General features: G+C 41.9%; 1 protein-coding gene across 1 annotated transcript in view; it reads right to left on the minus strand.

The window, feature by feature from the left end:
* Positions 1–23,066, minus strand: part of tutl (immunoglobulin superfamily member turtle) — a 42,526-nt gene that overhangs the window by 18,620 nt on the left and 840 nt on the right. Inside the window, 4 exon segments of the mRNA XM_017159586.3 lie at positions 1,892–2,133; positions 3,211–3,493; positions 7,609–7,730; positions 12,104–12,486. Of these exon segments, the coding sequence (XP_017015075.2) occupies positions 1,892–2,133; positions 3,211–3,493; positions 7,609–7,730; positions 12,104–12,422 (966 nt within the window). The 5' untranslated portion in view covers positions 12,423–12,486.

Consider the following 23,066-nt stretch of genomic DNA (forward strand, 5'->3'; position numbering starts at 1 on the left):
ATCATATAATGTATATTTTAGAGAAAAACACCAGGATAATATTAAAAATATTCGTACTACTTTTGGATATACCAAGAAGATTTTGGTGAAAATAATTTGGAACTATTATAAAAGGAAATTTCAGAACAAAAACTCCAGAATTTTTAATTTCCTTTTTATATAGAAATAGGATCATTATACGTTCTCAGCACTATTTTTACTTGGTATCATTAAAAGTATTCTAATGATAGTGATATTATTAAAATATAAAGGAAAAATTATTATTATCCAAGTCAACCAAATTTAGAAATAGTTTTTCGATCCATATTCTTTGAAAACATTTCTGAATAGGTACTATAATTAAGATCTATCATATGCAGTATGTGGAAAAATTACACATTCCTTAAAATGTTATGTATTTCCAAGTAGGTTTATTTTTCTTGCAGTGCAGGCTTAGTTGCAGTTGCTAACTGTAAATAACCGAAATGCAAATGCATTAGCGGGCGCGCACAAAAGTATGCTATACAGACGACGACGACGACGGCCATGTTTCCACCCACACATGCACAAAGGTTTTCCCCATTTCAGAATGGGAGGCGGAACACTGGGGGGCGGGGCTCTTGTAAGTGTGAGGGGGGTGGTTTAGGGGGTGTGGGTGGCATGTGAGCATGCTTGTATGCAGGTTGTAAATAGGGGGATCTGGTCGAGACTAGGCGAATGACCATGTCAAGTGTACCGAGTGGTGCTCCTCCTTCTGCTGGTTGTTCTGTTCAGTTTCTGTTTAGCTGTTTTTTGAACAGGGGTGTAGAGGGGATGGTCTGCCCTTTCTGGCATGTAAATACGGGCCGGATGGAGGCCACATGGAGGCACACAAAAAGTTTCACGCTTGTTACGGCTTTTTTTCCCCTCGTTTTTCGTTTTTCGGGGCCAGCTCCTTTCTCAATCGGAATATCTGGAATCTGGACATGGTTTGGTCGGTCTGGTGATTTCTGAAGCCGTTTCACCGGCTGCTCTCTAAAGTCCGAAATCCCAAAGCCCATGGGAGTGATTGGTTCGGTTTTGCTGTGAATGGGGGAGTTCGCCAGCTCTTGCAGCTTAGTTAATGGGTAAAAGCGTTGAACAGATTATGCAGTATGCGGAATGTAGAAATCCAGAATGCAGAATGCAAAATGCAATGCAAGTTCAGTTTCGGGACTTACACGTATGGTCAGCCTCTCATTGACGGCATTCGACTTGGACTTGGTGCGTGTGTGTTTATCGGGCGCCGCCTTATCCTACGGTTTTTCGTTTTTCATTGGGAATTGGTTTGGTTTTCGAGGGGGTATCGATTTAACGTGGGGGGGGGGGGGGTAGAGAATAAAACTACATATTAGTAACCTGCTGCGAACCCTGGGTTTTGTGGCCAATGCTCTTCAAACTCCCCTCTCAAAACTCCCAAGACAATCCGCTCCCCTAAAACTTCGGTTTTGTTTACTATCAGGGGTGTCCCAGAAACCTCTGGTGATTTTCGGATCGGTTGGTTTGAAATTCAACCGAAAAGACAGTCGATATTCCAGAATTTTTAGTTAAAACTCTAATCACAAGGGCTTTGAAATCTCCCAAACAGATGTCTAAAAGTATGCAATAAAATATTTTATATTTTCATTGTATACTTTTAGGCTCAGAAATTGTTAGTGCTTTAAACTATTTTACTTAGGTGTCTTAAACTATGCAACAAAATATTTTATTTTTTCATTGCCTACTTTTAGACACCTAAATAAAATAGTTTAAAGCCCTAAACATTTCTATGCCTATTTTGTAGGATACTGTGTAAACAAACTTAGATTCTCGGCTGGAATTTAGGAAGACACTTCTGGAACACCCCCCATTCTGTTTTATCTCAAAATTATGTGATTTGTATTTAGGTTTTTACCATGATTACAGCGCCGCCCGCGATTATAACACGGGCCGTATGGGAGACTTGTCCCTCACCATTGCGTGCAATGCAAGTGTACTCTCCGATGTCCTCGTGCCGAATGGTGGAGATCCGCAGCTCGGTGCCGTCGTTGAAGATGCCCACCGTGGGCGAGGGATCGACGGGATTGGCATCCTTGTACCAGAGTATTTCCGGCGTGGGCGTGCCATCTGCCTGGCAATTGAGTATAATTGAATCACCTGCAAAGGGAAATGTGGTGCGAGTGCCACAAACGAAATGGGAATGAGAATGAGAGCGAGAGCGAGGAATTAATAAGGTAAGTGGTGGCAATTGTTACGCTTTTTGGTTTCAAGGAGGACGAGGCGCCTCCTTCCGGCTGGGCCACCCTTTGTCTATCCTTCGTCCTTCGTCCTGCCACCATTTGCGGCAGACAATGGCAACGGGGCCGGGCTCTTTGTTGCAGTTCCCTACTCGCCTCACTGGCCCCGTTGTTTTCTGTACACAGTTTACAGTACTTTCAGCTCTCACAATTCAGAATCAGAATTTATGCGCTGCAGCGCCATTTTCGCTCAACGCATTTCCGGCCCCTTTTGTTTTCTTGTAAACACATTTTAACTTTGATTAAGCGGCGGAAATTTGATTTGATACGAATGTGAGGGCATAAAGAGCTTATCGATTTTCGTGGGCCGAAAAACCTCTTGCACGCTGTGTTTTTTTGGAATCGGAAGATGACAAATGGGCGGCCATAACTCGTTTTGAGAAGGATGGTGGCACTTTTTACGACTACTGGGAACTCCTGGGAATACAAGTTCTCAAGGTGACAAACTCATTCGGGCGCTGCAACAAATGGCCGGCCATTTGACACACTCGAAAGTGGGCCAAAAGCACACGAAGGGGGGTCGCACTCCACTTAATTCTGCGAGATGACAGCCCCCAAATAAGTTGGCCAGCCGAATATGCGCTTATTTATGGCCTTGCTATTTATCAGAGCGCAAAGAGGCTGGATTTGAGCTCAGGATAGTGATAGGAATGGCAGAAAATATCGATTTAATGATATAATACCGATATTTTAAAAATATTTATCGATCATAATATCAAATAATTTGTAATGATCGATTTTTAAAATTAAACTGAACGATTTTTAATTATAAATTTTAATCATGTCATAAGTAAAAAATGTTAATCGAGAAAAGATTGCAAGACGTATCAAACAATTTTTTCCGATATTGTATCGATATTAAATGTTTCGATTATTTTTACCGAATTTTATCTATAATATCGATATTTAGTTTTTTCGTCAAACCTTGTGTACTTACCTAAATTAACGTATATAATATCCTCTGGCGTAACACTAAAGCGCGGCGGTGCATGTACGTCTAAGTGGAACCATGTACCGTTCTTATGCTGCTTGGGGTCCCGATTGAGGAAGACGACCTTGCACTCGTACCATCCCTGGTCCGATTCCCGGATGTTGGTCAGGTTGAGCGAGGCGGAGCCGAAGGGCGAGTCCTGCGAGACGCGGGACACGCGTCCCTTGTAGCCCTCCTCGATGTGCTCCGGATAGCTCTCATACCAGATGTAGATGGGCAGATCGGAGCCCTTTGATGGGAGATGATAGGAGGACATAATAGTACATTAGTCGATATCGATAGGTCGGCGGGGCGAGTTGATTCAGAGTTGATTATCGATTGATTGGTCTGTCTGGAATGCGTTATATGCATGGAATATGTGCCATGGCATTTGTACATACGACAAACGAGAGAGTCTGGTTTCTGGTACGCTTCGACTTGGAACAGGTACACAGGTACATTTACAGGTACAGACAGTATTTAACCTAGGGTTATGATTCGGTTTATGAGTCGCTGGGTTTGTTGGGGGCTATGTACAAACAAACATGCTATTTTCTAAATCTACGCTGTACACTGTGTGTGTGCGGCATGCAGGTGCAAATGGGGATTAAAGCTAATCGGGGGAGATTCTCGAAAGTTTCCCGCTGAGACAACGCAAACAACTAACAACTGTCGCAAATAAATTGAGTTGCGACATAGCCACGGGGGACATAACTGCGTTTTCCTCTGCGTCTGTGTAAAAGTAAAATCTACAAACAGTCAAAACAAAAACTCATCACGTTAACGTGGAGAAATTGCGATGCCGCTGCCGCATGGTAAACATGCCAGCAAACAAACAAGCGCTCTTTCGCAGATACACAAACTACATATATAGTATACAGACATGGTCACACATTTTCACTGTCAACACGAACTCCCCAGATCCTGGGCTCACCACTTGCTCCTCCTCGTCCTTTTTGCATGCTCATCAACAGCCGGAGGAAAACTACCCCCAACTACCCCCACATACATAGTATTTTTGTTCTGTGCCAGGGACACGCTGGCAACAATAAATCATGTGAGTGTGCCACACTAAAACGAGCAAAACCAGTAAAACGACGAGGGCCAAAGAGATACATTTGAAATTCTAGCTTGTGCAGATAAAAAATGTGCATGTGAAATATATAAATTTCGAGGCAGGCAACAAAAATTGGGGTTAACCTGCAGCAATCGCCCCTTTTGAGTTCCTCAACCCATCCATGAGTGCAACTCTAGGTCCTTTGTTTATTTTATTCACAGGATGCATTGAACCGAGTGCGCTTTCGATTCGAATTCTCCTGCATGACCAACGGTAGATATCCCATCCCTATAGAGAGCACTAAATACCCATAGCACATGGCAGGGCGGCATAATTGCGTATACGTAAATAATTGGTAAGCAAATTGCTCATACGCCACGTTATCCCAGGCCGGGGCTAATCGATTTATTTCCCTAATTAGACGAGGGAGGCTGCTGTGTATGTGTCGCTTATTAAAACTTATAGACGTTTTAATAATTTCCTCGGCTGACGTATGAAATAATTTCTGTTGGCAGAACGGCAAAGGCAAAAAGAGAGGCGAAAGGTCACAGGACACGGAGACACACACACAGACAGACAGACGAGGTCCTTTGGCGAGGTTGTCGGGCCAAAATTAATATTCGCACTCGCAGAAGCGTCATAAGTTGGCTTGGCAAACATTTTTCCGCTTAATTTATTCAGTAGCAATTAATTTAGATTGCAACTAAGGCAACGCCAGACTTTCGTCATTTCTCCTGGGACGGGAGAAAGCTCTCTCTTAAAGCGCAGAAAAGTAGGCAACCTTTAATGAAATTCTTTTCCCATTTATGGGCCAACAATGTATGTATTTACGGGGGAAAGTGGAAGAAATGCGAGTGAGAGAAATACGAGCGCATAAATTAAAAGCTAAAGCCATGTTAATCCCTTTAATTCGGCCATTTACCGACTGTTTTCCGCTTTCAGTTTTCCCCGCAGCTGCGGTCTGCGTATTTTTATCGCGACAAAACATAAACATACTTTTTGCCAGTACTTATAACTTTGTTTCGGCATTAAAATTGCTTGTAAAACTTTGTGAAGTTGGCTCGCAAAAAACAGGAGACGTTATCTATAATAAAACACACACACATATATGCGCATAACTTTGGCTGCATTTCGCTAAGCGAAGGACAGTCGTGACTTTGACGCCCACGAAGACCTCGTCCTTTTTGTCCCTTATCCTGGCTGGCATTGCTGGCATTTTCCACTTTATTATCCCTGCGGTTTTTCTTGGTTTTTGCCATCAAGCTGCAGCAAGAAAGTTGGCTTAGGCGTGCTGGAAATTATGGAAAGTAAGCTGTTTGAGGTCGTGGTTCAGCTTCAAGTCGCTGAGCTGAGGTTGCCCACGTTAGTTGGCTTCATCAAACTTTGCCGAAGAATACATACACAGCTAGAAAAATATCGGGTTTAAACTAGAGTGAAATTTATATAAAAACGACCTTCAATTTGATAATCGCAAACTAAAAAAAAATCTATAAGCCCCAAAAAAACAGGAAGAAAACTATTTGACATAAAAATCTAAAAGCAAAAACCGAAATTCAGGAAAAATATTATTATTATTATATTAATAATATTATATTATAACTTTCTTGTTTTTTGGTTAAATAATGAATAACTCTGTAATTCCTTATACAGAATTTCACCACTATAATTTCTTATCATTTCACTGTAGGTGTATTTCTCAAGCTCAAGTAAAATAGTTTGCTACATACTAAGCATGCAGAAGAGGCTGGGAAAAATAATTGGATTACATTACAGAAAAACGCCAAATGAAAAAGATGAATGGAGAAAGAGAGAAAAAAGACGTGACTGGGTGGCGGTGCTCTATATATAAATATGGATGTGATGGGTGTTTCGTTGCGCCTTTTGCTTATTTGATTGGAATTGAATTTGCTTATCCTACGGGAATGTGCAGTGGCAGTTGGAGCTGCCAAAAATATGCCATATCAATCGATTGTCCGAGTGGCAGAGTTGCAAAGTTATCATCCTCATGGAATTCCAAACGAATCTTGGCTCCTCTGTTTATCTGCGGCTCAACTTTGCCAAACATTAGCATATTTCTGCAAACTCCAACGGCCACAGTGGGTGGATTTTGGGGTGATTTGGTTTTTGATTTCTGGGTGGTGCAGGCGGCATGAAAGAGCTTTTGAACACTCGCAACTAAAGTCTGGGCAAATGTGACTAATTTGTTTTCAATATTTTTGCTCGACTATGAATGGTTGTGGCTAATTGTTTGGGATTTGCATGGTTGAGGAATAAACGGTAGTGGAAATTGTTTTCATTTTCATTTTTGGTTGGCAGTGAGCAGTGAGCAGCTAAGCTAGATTTTTGTGTATGCTTTTTTTGGTTTTGGATTGCGAACGAATTTCGATTTGATTTGATTTGCAAATGGAATTTCATTTTCATTTTCGATTTCTTTTATTTGTTGGGTGGAATGTGGAATTTTTCTGTATCGACTGCTTTCTTCTCTTTCGCTCTCTTTGGTCCGGGTGCTGTTTTTTTAGCCCGTTCCTTCAATTGACAAATAATTTGATTAATTTCATCTTTCGTGTTTTCGAATGCCGCAAAAATAACTCGATTCAAAGTGTCGAATATTGAGTGTGTAGGTATATATTTCGTGTATTTTTGTCTCGTGTGTTCTGCAAACTTAAAGGAGGCGCAAAGAATCCGATCCCAAAATCGATCAGAAGCGATCAAAAAGCCTGCCTATGTTTAAGTAATGTGATTGGGGGGCGGGTATCAGGGATAGTCCACCGATTTCAGGCCGGAGGATATATATATAGGTTGATGGCTGTATGAGAACCAAGGAAAATCAAACTGAGCAAACTCAAGGATTCGAAATTACCAATATATCAATATGGAAACACATAAACACATACATCTCAAGCTATAAGTTATGGTTATTCTGTATCGCATGGACATCAACAATCAACATTCGGTTATCGGATCAACTGGTTTAATTTGGTTAATTTGGTTGCTGCTTCGTAAGCTTTAAGGCACGATAAATAAACTCAAAACTTAATTGAAACTCAGGCTGAGTAACTGATATCTGCGGAACGAGGGGACTTAAGGGGGGTTCACAAGGCTCAGTTAAGATGGTATTTTGTACGTTTATATTTGAGATAAAAAACACTGAATAGAGGTTGATTGGTAGTAGGTTGGTTGGTTGGTAGTTCTTCTGTCTGTCTGTTCTGACTGACTGTTTCTTACTTTTTCTGGCTTTGTTTTTGCGTATCGGAACAACAATGTAAAAAAGAGAGTTTAGAGAAGAAATGTTAACTGTGATATCGTACCGTTTCGCTCACCTTCTTGTCCCACTGCAGGACATATGGCACGGGATGGTCGTTGGGGAACTCCACATGGCAGTTGAAGATGACGCCCTCGCCGAGGATGGCCGTGATGTGCACGGCGTCTTCTGCAAAGGAAAAGGATAAAGAAAAAGGATACAGGTCTCAGTTATTCATCGCTTCCATATCACTTGTTACACACGAGAGTGCGAATTCCCACCGCATCGCCAGGATTCCCCAACGTGATGCGCCCATAATACGGCCAATTCCGCAGCCGCAGTCTCTCGTTCTCATTCCCATTCTCGTTATTGCTTTCTATTTAGACGTGACATTCAGCACGATTTACGTGGCCCCCGGAACGAATGTCCAACCCATTCGGAACCATCCGCTGACAGAAGGAATGGCAAAACCAACATGCCAGGGGTTACTTTTAAATGGATTTGTTGATGGCTATGTCGGTCACATGTCAAGTGCTGGTCATTGACTGATGTTTCTGCCCCACCACCATTATTCCCAAGGGACCAATAGCCCGGCTTCCATTTTGGTTTTCAAATCAGTTATCCCATTGAAAGTCGCTGAATGTGAGTGTGGTCCTGAAACTATGGTCAGAATATGCAGAGGAATGCACTCGGGCATCACTTAGAAAAAACAAGAGTAGTTTAAAGGGGTAAGGGAAATACAGATTATTAGGCGAGATGCTAGAAAAAGGGCATTACATTATCATTCTAACTCAGAAAACCAATATTATTTTAGCTATCTTTTGGTTTAAAAACTGAGTAGATAGGGACAGTAGGAAAAACTGAAATTTGCTGTAACCGGGCCAAATAGGATACTAAATCGAAAACTCTCAGTCATTCGTACAGCTAATAAGCTAATATATCGATTTCTAACATTTTCCGGGTAATTTAAAAAAATTATATTTTACCCATTTTTGAATATTCGGTACGGGGTTGTCACATCATGATTTTTTGCGAAAAAATAAAAATGTTTAGACTTGAATGCCAATCTATAGGGAATTTTACTACGAGTTCATTTTTTCCATTTTTTCCGAAGTTATAGTCAAAATACTGATTTTTTGAGCTGAACTGAATTCAGTTTCTTAATTGTTTTTTCTGTAGCTTGTCCAAAAAGTATACGGAATTCTTTATTTGTACGTTTTTTTCTAACTGTTGAACATTAGTTTTATTTATTTAGCACCTTTTTTCTAAAAATAGTTCCTATTTTTTTCCCCTGCATGTCGGTTGACCTCTCAAATAAAAGTTATTGACCACACGCACACACACAGAGTGAGAAATCAGAGGAACTGAACTCTCTGGTTGACGAAAAGTTGCTTTCTAGCATTTCAAGCGACTGTCCCTCTGCCTTGACAACGAGTCGTGACATTTCATTAGCGTTTGTCACCTGTCTGTGGCCAAAAGGTAGGGTGCCAGGATGGGGATGGTGGGATAGAAGGGTGGTAGGATGCCACGATGCCAGGATGGACTGCGGTGGGCACTTGACAGGCGCTGATTAGGCTCCTTGTTCGCCTGCCTTTGACGGACGCTTCGTTTCTGTGCCCGAGGTGCGAATGTGCCGGGCATTATTTATGTATGCAACGCCCCCAATAGTGACACCCTTCTCCGCCAGAGGGCGCTCGCTCGCACTGCCGAGCTTTTCTGAGCCGTTGACATGGTCAACCAAGCTGAAAATTTCGTTTACAATTGGAGCAGAGCTCAAAGCTCGGCAAGCGGCAACGGAAATGCAAATGAATTGTCGGAAACAGCAGGACAACAGCAACAGCAAACTGGGTAGCAATCCAATAAGGGAGCATATCCTGTTACACACACATGTGTGAGTGAGTGTGTGTGGGGTGGGGGGTTGATGTTCTATGCCACTTGAAGATGGCGATGGAGCCAGTGCAGAATCTCTGGCTCTGGCATGATGACCCTAAACTTGTTAACAAACAACTTCTGACCTGCCTGCACATGCCACATTTCTCTGCCGCCCCCTCCCACCCCCTGAACATTTCCATTGTAGCCAGATCCAACTGTATCTGTGTCGGTAATAGGGTTAAGCAAACTACCAATGTCCGAAGGCAATTGTTCGGGCCGGCCAAACGCTCTTGATTGGGGCGTTGTCCGGCAAAAAATCAACTTAATGCGTTTTGCATTAATTCCAGTCCCCGTTATCGTTCGAGTTGGAGATTGTTGGAGTGGGAAAAAGCCTGTCAGGGACTTGGGGGTCCAGCTACATGACGTCTTTGTTAACCTCCTCTTTCATCAGACACTCGACCAGTCAGTCACTCATCCACTGACTGACTCACTCATTCAGTCGCTGGCTCGCTTTATGCACTCCTCGCCTGTTGACTTTGGCATTTGCATAAATTTATGTTAACTTGGCCAGCTTTGGCAGACTATTTGCATCGCCACTCAGCCTCCGCTGGCTGCTCCCGAAAAAGGCAGAAAAAATACAGAACAGAAAACAACATCAGGAGCGACACAAAAACAATGACGACAACGACTTTGATGGGGGTTGGCAATGGTGATTATGCTGCGAAGTATGCACTGAGAGAAAAGAAGCCATAGCTATGAAATCTATTCATCAGAAATCGTTTTCTCAAATACTGATTAGTTAACCTCAACTGCTTGCTGACGATCCGAATATTAAGCGAGTGTCATGTAACCTCATACTTAAAAAATTCTTTCTCGGGCTATTTTACCACATGTAACTCTAACTACTACTGCTCACAGTAACTGCTTTGCTTTATAAACTACTTCAACTGATTGATTTTAACTGCTTGCTGACTATTCGAATTTCAAGAAAGTTTCATAACCTCAAGACTAGCAACTACTTTTTAACCTCTGGTTAAATAATAAACTGTTCACAGTTACTTCTTTACTTTATAAACTTTGACTGTCCGAATATCGAGCAAGTGCTATAAATTCCTATTAAGCAACTTCTTTTTAACCTCTGATTAAATCTAAAACAAATTCCAGCTAGTGTAAACTCAAAAGTATTTCTCTCCGTGCACAGCCAAGGCACTTGTTCGTCTATTGCCCTTTGATAATGTTGCAGACATGTCGCCGAGAGCCAAGTGAAGTACTCGAGGGTAGCAGGAAGTCAGGAAGTCGGAAAGCTAGGAAGCCAGAATGCCAAAGTACCCGCGTGTGTTTCGCCTCTGTCGCGCCTTTTGATGGCGTTAACATGCAAAAGTGGTTTCATTATTCCATTTAGAATGTCCTTCAGCCAAAGGCAGACGTTTTCAACGCTACTCAAGCCCAAACCACCCGTCCACCCACCACCAACCGAACACTTGACACCGAGTTTCGGGCTTGAGTTATTCAGCGAGGCAGCGCACTTTGTTTTCATTGATTAAAGCCAAGTCGAGTCGCCTTCGAGGAACTTACTGCGGCACTTCCCATCCAGCCCATCAACGCCTTCAGCTTGCCGTTGACCTTTCGACCGTGCTGCAAAGTGGCCATTCCACTGCGCCGCTGCCATGGCGAAAGGAATCTCGAGCGGTTTTTCCAATTTTCGGCTAAATTAAATTGAATTAATTCACTCGACGAGCTCGAAGAACGAAGAACGCCACGGTACATTGAACCAGGGAGCCAGTGGCAACTTTTAATGTCCTGCGTGGAAGGGCAGGAGAGACTATCAGGAAATAGGACAGAAAATTCGAATGGAGGTCAGCTCATTGAATTCAGTGGTGGGCCGAAGTTCACGAAAGGTTCTTTGGTGGGCAGTTAGCCCATGACATTTTCAAGCCTGTCAAATGCATAAATCACAAAAAATGCAATGGGTAACCTTATAAAAAACATTTCTAACATTATTTGGAAAGTAGTTATACGTGGACTCATTCACAAAATATATATTAAATTCCCAAAGATTCTTGAATATTCATCGTAAAAAAAAATGTTTAAAATAACTTAAAAAATTCAAGGTATTTTTTAGCGGAAAAATCTGACTCAGAAATCAAAAACCTAAATTTTAAAATAACAGCAAGATGCTTGTAAAAATCAAAGTAAAAATTCAAATAGAAAAACGCCAAATGTTGCACCAGACCAGTTCTAAACTTGCATGAAACCTTTGAAATTCAGAACCATCGTTACCACTTCAACGAATTTGATTACACATTCGAGAAAAAAAACCTATTGTGCTATTGCCGAGAGCCGAAAAACGAATAAATCAAAAGGCCTAAATAAAAGCTCCACTCTCTCTTTTTTTTTGGCCAGTAGTCGGAATACACTCGATGCTGCGCCCAACTGTCAACTAATTGCCAAATGTAATCAGCTTTGGCGGCACGTAAGCCGCTTATTGTGCGCCATTAAATTTTCCCGAGCACCGAGTGCTCAGTACTGAGTACTGAATACTGAGCACCGAATAAAAATCAAGTTCCACACATGCGCCCTTTCGCAAAGTCGCTTATCAAATTTTCAAATGAAATTTTTGGCCGCGAATAGCCGAGGCTTTTGGCGTTGGAGATTTAATTAAGCGACTTGATTGCACTCAAAAAACTCACCTGGAATGTTGTGCGCCTGGGCATTTTTCGCCAGAAGGGCCAGCAACGAGACCAAAACGAACTGGAGCACCTGTATCGTTGGCGTTGACCCCTGACCCTTCCAGATGGGAAGGCTGCGTCTTCTCCTCGTCGTTTTCACTGTGAAAGCTGCCGTCTTCGCTGGCGATGCCGTCAGCGTTTTAGTAGCGGGAATTCTCGTTGTCCTCCTGGCAGGAATCTCCAGGGACTGCTGCTGCTCCTTTTCCAGCTGCTCTGATTGGTGGGTGGTGCTCAATGCCCGACACCATCGATGAGACCCAAGGTCCGCGCACACGCCCATGCCTCTGTTCCCATAGTTCAACGCCGCCCGCCTAACGTATCCTTCTCACCGGCAGTGGCGTCATCTGAAAAATAGGAGAGAAAGAAAGCAGATTGCATTGGTATTTTGTTTGCCAGTGGATTGCGGTAAATGTTGCCATCAATGAACGCCTTGCAGTCGCACCTGGCTGCACTTGATGAAGCTGTCACGTTCCTCAGCCGTCATCCATCACAGCCGTCAGTGTCAGACGTCAGGTGTCAACGGAGATCCCCACAAAACCACCCCAAGTCCACCCCAGCCCACCCCCAGTGGCTGGAAAATCCCCTCTGGGTCAACCCAACCATCTCCAAATGCAGCTCGTCAAATATTTACCTATTTTTCCACTAAGAAACCCATGTTTAGTCCCAAAAACTGTTTAAACTTTCGTCAAACTTTTCTAATGCACCTTTTAATGTGAGAAGTTTTTGCTAGGTTCAAGTAAACTTTCAGTGTTGATTTGGATTTAACTATAATTACTAGACTTTTTGGCAAAACATTGAATTTTTGCACAAGCTATACAGAAATAAATGATATGTTTGAACATTTTAGTACCCGTTGTTCTAAAGAATTCGCGGTCTCAGAAAATGCATTATATTGCATTATAGTATCAAATGTATATTTGTTATCTGGTATTTAGTTATGGGTAGCTTACAAATCGAAACATATGTATCACAAAGTCTTGAAAGCCCATGTAAGTTAAGTCTAACTATTAAAACCAACACAGACCTTGAACTTATCATGGTCGACAATCTACTACACCTCCCCCAAAAACGCAGTACCAAGTTATTTCAGCAGACAGGTAAACCTTATCGGGCATCTTGAACAACCTGAAACGGCGTCCTAAGCGCCCCGTTGACAAATTAATAAACAAAAGTTTTCCATTTCAACACTCGTTGGGCGAGGACACACACACACGTCCGTGAAATTAAGCAGCTAATATGTTGTAGCTACAACTGATAAGGACACCACTTAGCAGATTGGTGATGGGGGTGCGCAGGAACCCTCACAAAAGACAAGGCCCCGAAAACTTACGAGGCTCCTATACAAATAGAGCAAACTTTTCTCTTTCCACCAATAAAACTTTGCGTTTTAATGTAAAACTCGTGTTGGTTGTCGAACTACGAAGAGAAAAATGAGCAGGAGGATGGGCCTTTGTTTCATACTTTATCTTAGGATCGAGATCGGGGGCCCATTTTTTGGGACTGCAGTTAATTGAAATGGCATTCACCCACAGAAGTATGCAGAATGACACAGAAAAAAGGTGAGGAAGTAGTAAGGAAGGGGTAAGGAAGTGATGAGAAAGTGGCGAAGAAGTGGTGAGGAAGGGGTAAGAAGTGCTGAAAAAGTGGTTAAGAAGGGGTGAGTACATTCCCTGTCATTCTCAGTCGCGAGCAAAGACTGAAATGTGTTTTTAATTAAATTATTTGGAATGCTTTAAGCGGAATTCGCTCAATTTGGTCTTATTCTCCCGTATTCTCCGCCATTACATGGCCACGTAAATATAAGCAGCTGCCGTAAAAGTCCCCTTGAATCCCTGGAAAAACACAAAAAGCCACAGAAAGAGCCACCCACACAGACATTTTAAATTGCAGGCAAAGCATTTTTGTAACGATTTTCGTTCCCGCGAGGAAAAGGAGAAGGGAAATGCCAGGGAAAGAGCAGGGTGAAAAGCCTTTGCTTTTCCTTATTCAATGTTGTCACTGCAATTAAGTAACTCGAGCAAAGCTTCCCTCAGGATGTGTGTGTTTTTGTTTTTGTTTGTGTGTTTCGTGTGGATGGAAGGATGGAAAGTTCTCGTGGCTGACAGAGCTGTATAAACGTCATTAGTGCCATTTTAATGCATAACTTAATACATCCGGTGAGAACAGTGTATTACACACACACAGCAGTCCTTGTGCGTTGAATTTAATCCTTTCTGGCATGACATGTAAAATTTTAATAACGTCAAGGTTTGTGGAGCGTTATTAAAACTTTTTGCGCTGCTGCTGCCTCTGCTGCTGCCATTATGACAAGTTTATTAAAACGAAATTTATTTATAGAGCGCACTCAAATCCCTCAGCGCGAGTCCTGTGGCTCCACATCCTCCTCTTTCTCCATACAACCACATCAGAACTAAAAGCCCAGGCAACAAGCAAGCACCAAAAATCGCATTAAGTGTGCGGTGCCTCCACGTCCTGCTCCCAAAAAAAAGAGAAAATAAAGGATGCACAGTCACATATACAGAGTCACCATCACCGTCACAGCCGAAATAGAACAAAGGCCGGAAAAATGATTTCCCTTATGGCTGAATTTTCATTACCGAAATGCCCGCCATGGCGTATGATTTCATTTGTAAATCAGCTCAAGTTGAGCTGTGGGGACAGGCATACCAAACAATGACAAATCAGCAAACGAATTGCATTTGCTGATACCCCAGGACCGAAAAAGGACGAAAAGGATGAGCTGGCGAGCAGGGGGACAGGGGGACAGGCCAGCCCAACGTGCACTAAATCAGTTGATTGGTTCGCTCCTCCCCCGAAAATTTCGGGGGTTTTTGGTCTGTTGTCTGCTGGCTGGTGTGCCATGAGACCCATAACTGAATTGTCGGCCACGTCGTTGTCATTAAAATGTGTGTGTGCCAGTTTTGGTCCCCCCTTTCCGCGCGGACCAGCATTCGTCACGGCGCCCGCTGCACATTTACGTACACTCGGAAAAAAGATTTAGTCCCAGTTTTAATCTCAATCAATCAAAATATTGGGTAAATGATTTGTCGAAAATATATGTACTTTATGAGGGTTTGTAAAAAAATCTATAGTACTATCGATACTATCAATTGTTAGAAAATTCGATGGTTTAGTTTCATCATGCTCCTTAATTTTTGTAATACGTTTTTTACTTTCTTTAATTTCCGATTGTATCGATAATATAGATAGTCAACACCAAAAACATCGGTAGCCAAAAACATCGATAGCCAGAAATATCGATAGTGGCCACTACGAAAAAACAAGAATTTAGAGCAATTCAAAAAACTCTTAATCTCTCTAAAGATTAAAACATTTTTTCGGTCAGTGCATGAGTGCCTGGAAGCTGGCTCCTCGCACGGCGGCCATTTTATTTTCGACCCGTGCGGTGGCAGCACTTTATGGCATCCGCTTCCGACGTTCGCCATTCGCTGGTGCTTTTTGGTTGGCTGCACACACGGCGCAGGATTCAGGATGCGGGATTCTGGGATTCGGGACCTCTAGACTCCGCCGTAAACACAGCGGATCTTCCGTCCACGGACGACGGCTACTTGGCGCTCATTTGCATTACGTTCTGGGGATTGCTGATGATGGATGGGCGGAGGGGGATGGGACGAGGATGGGTAGCAGGCACTTTTAATTAAAAACCCTCGCTGGCCAACCGAAACTGGAAGCCGCAAATTATTTTCACTTGGCTCACACACATGGCCAGCAGCTACCTCTGACCCTCAGCTCCCCGGAATTCAGCCACAGCCCCTTTTTGGTTTCAGAAACTAATTAAGCATGTTGTGCGCAACAACTTGGGAACAGAACAGAACAGAAAGACCATACAGACTACAGCTCATTGCACTCCAATAAAGGCGAGTGCCTTCTCCCCGGACTTCTTGGGATCTTGGGATATAAGGACTAAGGAGCGAGGACTAAGGACTCCGGACTTCTTCTTGTCGCTGCCACACCCCAAGACATTTCGACAGGCCCTCGAGTTTTCGTTTTTCGTTGCCCCAAGTGTTGTGTGTATCTTGGGTGTGTGCCCTTTGGCGCAAAACAGCAAATTTTACAACTTTTGCACACTGTGCGGTGGAAACAGCTAAGAAAGAGGCCATTTCATGTGCGAGCTTGCCACTCTTACAGGGGGAAAAAATAAGTCTTAGATTTACACAGAGAAAATTAAGCAAGAAGACTGACGTTATCAAATTAAGTATTTGTATTCTCAATTTGAGGAAATACTGATTTTGTGGACAAATTTTGAAAAAAGAAGCCTATTTCTTTCACCATGTTGTTTCTCTCTTATTTATCCCCGTTTTTTGAGAAAAAAATCTCTAAAAAGACTCAATTCCAAGGTATTTTATTTAAAAAATTGGTACTGAAAGTAAGTACTTTGTACTTAAAGTGAGTACTTGGTTTTATTTTGAGTAGAAAATTCTCAGTTTAAGTGCACCGTTCATGAAAAATTCTCTCTGTGTACGATTGAAATTTAAAGGTTAAACAATGTAAATAAACTATAAACACTAAAAACAAATTATTGAGATATTGAAAACTCTGAAAGAAAATCATACATTTTAATTTAATGTTTTAGTATGATTCTAAAGGTATGCAATAATTATTTTAGTAATACATTTTTGCAAATTTAAATTTTCTGTGTAATTTTCAAGCGCAGACGAGTGTTTAGAATGTGTCCCTTCCTCCGTTTAACTGCTGTTGCTTCGTTTTTAGTATCACTCATACGCCGCGTAGCACGCCGTGAAACTTTAATGAAATGGAACGCCCCCGTTGCTTGTTTGGCTTACATTTGGGGAATGGCCCGTAGGCCATCCGTCCGTAAGCTTGTTAGCGAAGCAGAAAATACAAAAAACTGGGAGAGAGGGCCTGAATATGTAGGCCAAAACGACAATGAACAATGGTTGCAATTCCCGAGCAGCTTTTGCATTGACAATCCTCGGCCATTTGGAGCAGCAGATATTATGTGAGAGAGCCACCGCCATTCGATTATCCCGCCTCCTTCTTTCTTTCCGTTTTTTCCCAGGCATCCTTGGCATCCAGCTAATTCCAGTTAGCAAGATGGGGCCATAAAGCGAACTGCTATCACTTAATCTAATGAGTTTTACCTTCCCGCCTTCGCCACCGCGGGCAATTAGACCGAGAATAGCCATAAAAGTTTGAAACATAACAGGGGGCAAGTCAATATATCATTAGGCACTTTGGCCGCTAAATGATCTAAAAACCGAGAAAAAGAAGGAAAAATAGATGGCCAAATAGACTGTGCGGCCAAGTTTTGGGCCGCAATGCAAAATGCCCCGGCCATTGTACAATTTTAATTGCTCTAAAATGCTGTAATACAACACGAACCACAAATAAATAAAATTTGCTGACATCAACAGGATGTTTGTGGGTTCCTGTGGGCCTAAAAGGAGGGGTCAGACAGGATCTGGACAAAGGAGGAGGCCACTAATGGTCCGGGCCTTTGAAATTTAATTTCAAACGACTCCGGCAGACGTGTGCGATGAAAAGCGATGGAGGGCGGTGGAAAACGGTCAGGAAATGAGACGACGAGCATTGGTTTTGTGTATCGTTTATACTTTTTCCCCATTTAGTTTTCACTTTCTTATCGCTACTGTGCCTGCCCCATTACGCAACAAATTTTCATTCACAGCAGCCTTTTGTAACCAATGATTCCGTAATGGATTGTTTCACTTGTGAGGCTTATTTATTGGTCATTGCATTTAACCATGTGACTCGGCACTTTTTCCTTTATTCGCTTTACAATTTCCACAAAATTCCCGAAATTATCCAAGATGGGCGTGGCTCTTTGCAGAGGCTAAGAAGAAAACTTTGCGCTTTGTAGCAATTAAATTCTTAATAATATTTCAGAAAAGTGCACAAAACTTTTCGCTCTGTTTCTGCGGCAAAAAAGAAGGAAAGCCGTCCAACTTTTTCTTAGAAAAGATATTTTGGCGGAGTAAAAGTGCAAAATTATTCTCGGCAAAACTAAAAAGCGGGCGGGAGGTCAGCTCACAAAGGAGCGGAAACTTTTATGCTTCATGCTTAATTGCGGCATTTCGATTAAGCAAAATTAATAATAAAAGTTTGTGTTATTATTTATGCAGTCGGCGAATGGACAAGGCGAATATCAAAGGAGGCGCAAAAGAAAAGCGACGGCGTTGGCGGAAGTGAAAATTTAGCAAACTTTTCCAGCTTTTCTTTGCCTTTGCCTGCACATAAATCCTGTAAAGTGCCTCAAAAAAGTACCTTTCCCACCGCAATTCGACTAATAACTGCCGACATGCGTGCAGCAGAATTTTCTTTCTCTGACTTTGAGCCTCTCGGAAAAACCTGATTACTGTCCTGGAATCTCTCTCTTCTTTACTCCACTTCACTATTATGCGAAGTTTGTGTGTCTCATTTAACTTTTTTAAAACTTGTTGAAACTAAAGCTCTCACACTAACTAAAGAGGACTTTAGTCTTCAGCTTCAGACTTTTCGGACTCACTGTGAAAAGGAAGTTTGGGGAGAAAAGAGGGGTCTGTATATCAGACATCCTGCGCACAGCGAAACAGAACGGAATGAAGAAAAATAAATAAATGTAATGGCAACGCTAATGAACGGCCATCCCTCCCCTTGAATTTTCCGACTTTCCTCCGCGCTTTTCCGACTCCGACATGACCATAAACTTTGCTGCCGTTGCCTCGGCATAAAGTTGATTTCGAGTTCGGAGCCAAACGGGATTCGGGCAAAAAAAGTTTAGCACTCGACGCCCCCGACTTGGAGGCTAAAGGATCCCAAGGATACCAGGATGCCGGGGATCCCATGGCCACCCTGTTTACGCACGTCTTTTGGTCGCTGCATCAAATGAAATGCTGCGAGTTGAATAGCACAAGAGATGGAGATGAACTGAGGAGGGGGGCAAATCATGACTGAAGTGCAAAACTTTTCCCATTATGCAATAAATAAATTTCCATGCTTTAAAGTGGCAATCGCAGGGGGGAGAAGCGGTGGTGTAAAAGTAGGTGGAGCAGCGACAAACGTAATTACGTATACGCCATGGAGCACGTCGTACACTCGATAGCTGGCTGGGCACCTTGTAATGGGCATATCAGCGCAGTTCAAACAGCTCCAAATTGAATAAGTAAACAACAAGGCCCCAGAGCCAAAGGACCTCCATTCCTGACCAGATGCAGATGTTTGCTGTTGTACACAGAGCGAAACTGTAAGCAGTTGTGGTGTAATAAATAGTTATTGAATTAACTAATATTTTAGGTGTAGGAGGGGAACGAAAATTTATAGAGCCTTAAGTACCGAAATTCAATTTGGTAAATTAAGTAAGTAAAATAAAGGAAATAAAATAGTTAATTAATAATATTTTAGCTGGAGAAAGAGATCGTAAATGTATAGCAACAAAAGGCATTATTTTTTAGAACAAGATATAATATATCCTCTGAATTAAATTACTTTAGGATTCTAATATTTAAAAATCATTAAATTACATTTTTTCTAATTTCAATCCACAAATCGTATTTCTAGCCGCACTCACAAATATTTTCAATATTAAATTCAGAAAGAGGAGATGGATTACCGTACGTTATTTTCCTTCCTGCCTTCGGTAACTTAAATCCTTGGCATTTGAATAAAATATTCAACTTCTTTGCACCGTGCAGGGCACTTATTTTCGAAAACTCAAACATTTTTCAGGCAGCGCAGGACCTTGCTGGGATATTGATTTTCCCTGGCTAAGCTGCGTCTTATGGCGAACAACAGCAAAAAAAGGCAACCAACCAATACCGAAAACGGGCGATTTGACGAGTCCATTGAACTATTTGCCGCTGTGGCCTGAATGTCCTTATTAAAAGCAGGGACTCCTGCAGGGGCTGCCTGTCGATATCTGAAAACTAATAAAAAGGGTTTCGTGCAGCGGCAACACTTTGCCAACTTTTTCGCCTCCGCCGTCCAAATTGATACTTGAGTATTGGTCAAAAAAAAGGGAAAACACGGGAAAAGGGGGGAACCCAGAGATTTCTGATTGCGCTTTAATGGGGCCTAATGGCCGGCGACAAGTGTGGCAAATTACTTTAATGGTCGCTGCGAAATAATGAACAGCCATTCCTGGTCGTCTGGGAAAAATATTTAGGACTACAGAGTGGCCCTTTTCGAATTGGTTAACCACCCCGAATTCGTTACATTTTATTCAAATGCAAAACTTTAAGCTGCAGCCTGGAAATATTTTAATTTCTCCGGCTTTGCACTTAAACTTTCAGCAATTCCATTCCACAACCCCCGCTTTTCTTTCTGGGCCAGAAGTTTGGCCCTAAGAAAACAAAAAGCAGCCCGCATAGTTATTAAAAGAGAAGTAACAACGAGACAAAAAAAAGAACAGGGGGAAGGCAAAGTTGTCTCTGCCAGAGTTCTTCTCCCTTTTTTATCTGGGAAGAGGGCCTCTTTCCATATAGCAACCAGTACTTATTTTTTATCGCAAGCGAAAAAATGCAAACAATTTTCAACTTGAACTGCAAACTTGCTGCCTCTCAGCCATCTCGACTCCGGAATTTTTAGCCAGCAAATTGAAAATGCATTCGTGCACGGAGCTCCGAGCTCGAGACCTTAAAGCGATTCGATGCGATTCGATCGTGCCGAGTTTTTATTCGGAAATTCGGAAATGCGAATTTCATGCATTTAAATCGAAACGTAAATTCGCATTGTTTTTTCTCGCTCTTCATCCTTTTCAATTTGAATTATTTTCTGCAGAGCAGGAGGGCATTGCAATTGCAGGAGAAATGCCACGACTCGAATTGCACTGCCCAACCAACGAAGTGCTGTAAAAATAAATCAACAACTGGGTCAATTTTAACGCTTCACTGCCAATGGAGTGTAAAAACCCAACGAAAACAGAAAAACAAGAGCCAAGAACAAAGCGTCACCAGGATGTGGATGTGAATGTGGACGTGGATGTGGGTGAGTGGTGCCGAGAGGTGCGATGAGTTTCAGTTTGAGTTGAGTTTGAGTGGTGCACCTTCTGGCGAAGCCCTGCATGTGGTACTACTATATTATACCGCACTATACAGAACCCATACCCATACCTTACCATTCCCGCCCAACTCCACCTGAGCGTGATGTGTGGGAATGTTTGAGAGTTGGTTTCCCTGCACCAAAAAAAAATATTATTCATTTATTATTATTATTTTGTTGTGATTAAAAATGCCTATAAAAATTTAGAAAAATATTTTTTAATCGTACCATTTGTTAAAAAGTTTAGAGCAAAGCTTTAAATAGCCGCTAGATGGAGCCATCAAAAATTTTAACACCATAACAATCATCTCCCTCGCACTCCCTTCACATGAGTAACGGGTATGTGATAGTCTCATTACTCTACAATTTATTTTTCCCGTGTTTTAATATTGATTTTTATGAGAGTACCAATCTATAATATTTCCAACATTTTAAATAAATACAGATACTCGAATTTAATATGAGAATATTGTTAAACAGAGAGTCAATGAAAATCAATAAATCAAAATATTTTATAAATTCTTTACAATCCTCAACATTTTTTCTTTCTGTGTGACTACCTGTCCCCTGTTGTTGCCATTGCACCGTCGATCGTCGACTGCAAATTGCATGCTGTGTTTCCATCTGACGTCAATACAGGAACAAACGGCTGCTGCAGGAAATTCTGTGTATCTATCGCGGCAAAAGAAAAACAAGTTCGAGTCGGACCGAGGCTCTCTTATACGGCCAGAAAAGACCACAAGACCTGAAGACCTGAAGTCCAATGATGTACATAACCCGTATATGTACAACTGAACTCCAAGTGTAAGCCGATCTGTAGCAGAGATCCCAAGTTCCCCCATCCACCGACCACCATCCAAACTTCTACGCCTTCATCTCGGACTTGTGTTTTGGGCTCGAGTTTCGCTCGGTCCCATTATGTGCGCCAGTTTTTGTTTTGGGCGCCAACTCTGGAGTTGTCCGATCGAAAGAGAGTGTGGGGCATGGAGTGTGTATACCCAAACACAGAGTCGCTGATAAAGTTCTCAGGCCTCAGCTTTTTGGGGTCCACTCTAGTTCACATTGTTGGATAATCCGACTCGGACCCCGAAGCTCAGAAATTCCAGAGAAGCAAAAAAAAAAAAACGAAAACCTCTAAGCAGACTCACTGACTGACTGACCACGGCTTCCGTTCCCCGCATCGCTTTTGTTTTGAACTGGGTGCCTTATTTTCATAACGAAACTGAAGGTACACTTTCTTATAAACAGACTTGAAAGACCCAAGAAAACAAAAAAAAAGTTGGGTATTGAAAAATTAATAGGCATGGAAATTATTCATATATTTTCAGTTTAATGCTTTGAAAATAGAGCTTTAAAAAAATGGTTTTAAAAATAGAACGACGGTTTAAGTATTGATAAAGAAATAAAATCTTGTTGAAATATTTTTGCCATTAAAATACCATTTATTTTGATTTAAATAAGCATAAAGGCACTTTAAAACTTTCTATTTTATTATAACATCATTTAATTATTCCTTTTAAAAAATGTATTTTATGTTCATAACTTTTTAAAAGATTTTTGTAAAATATTTAATGACGCATTTTCATAGAGTATCGAGATCTTCGATCAATCGAAGCTGTGGCCCCAATTTCTTGTTTATGTTTACACATATTGCGCGTCAGTTTTTTGACTGCATTCGTGTGGTCGCATAGTTATCGTTATCGTAATCGTTATCGCCGCTAAGCGAGGTCGTAACTCGTTTGAATAGGTTACCAAGTGACCTTAGACGGCAGTCACGCAAGCACCCACTTACAGCCTTTACATGTAAATATAATATCTCCCATGTACCATGGTATACTATAGTGTACCATGATGGTAAATCGATCCGACGATGATTGCTGGCATTTCAGGGACTCGACTCGAAAATATA

The sequence above is a fragment of the Drosophila takahashii genome, chromosome 2L (genome assembly GCF_030179915.1).
Source record: "Drosophila takahashii strain IR98-3 E-12201 chromosome 2L, DtakHiC1v2, whole genome shotgun sequence".
NCBI lineage: Eukaryota > Metazoa > Arthropoda > Insecta > Diptera > Drosophilidae > Drosophila > Drosophila takahashii.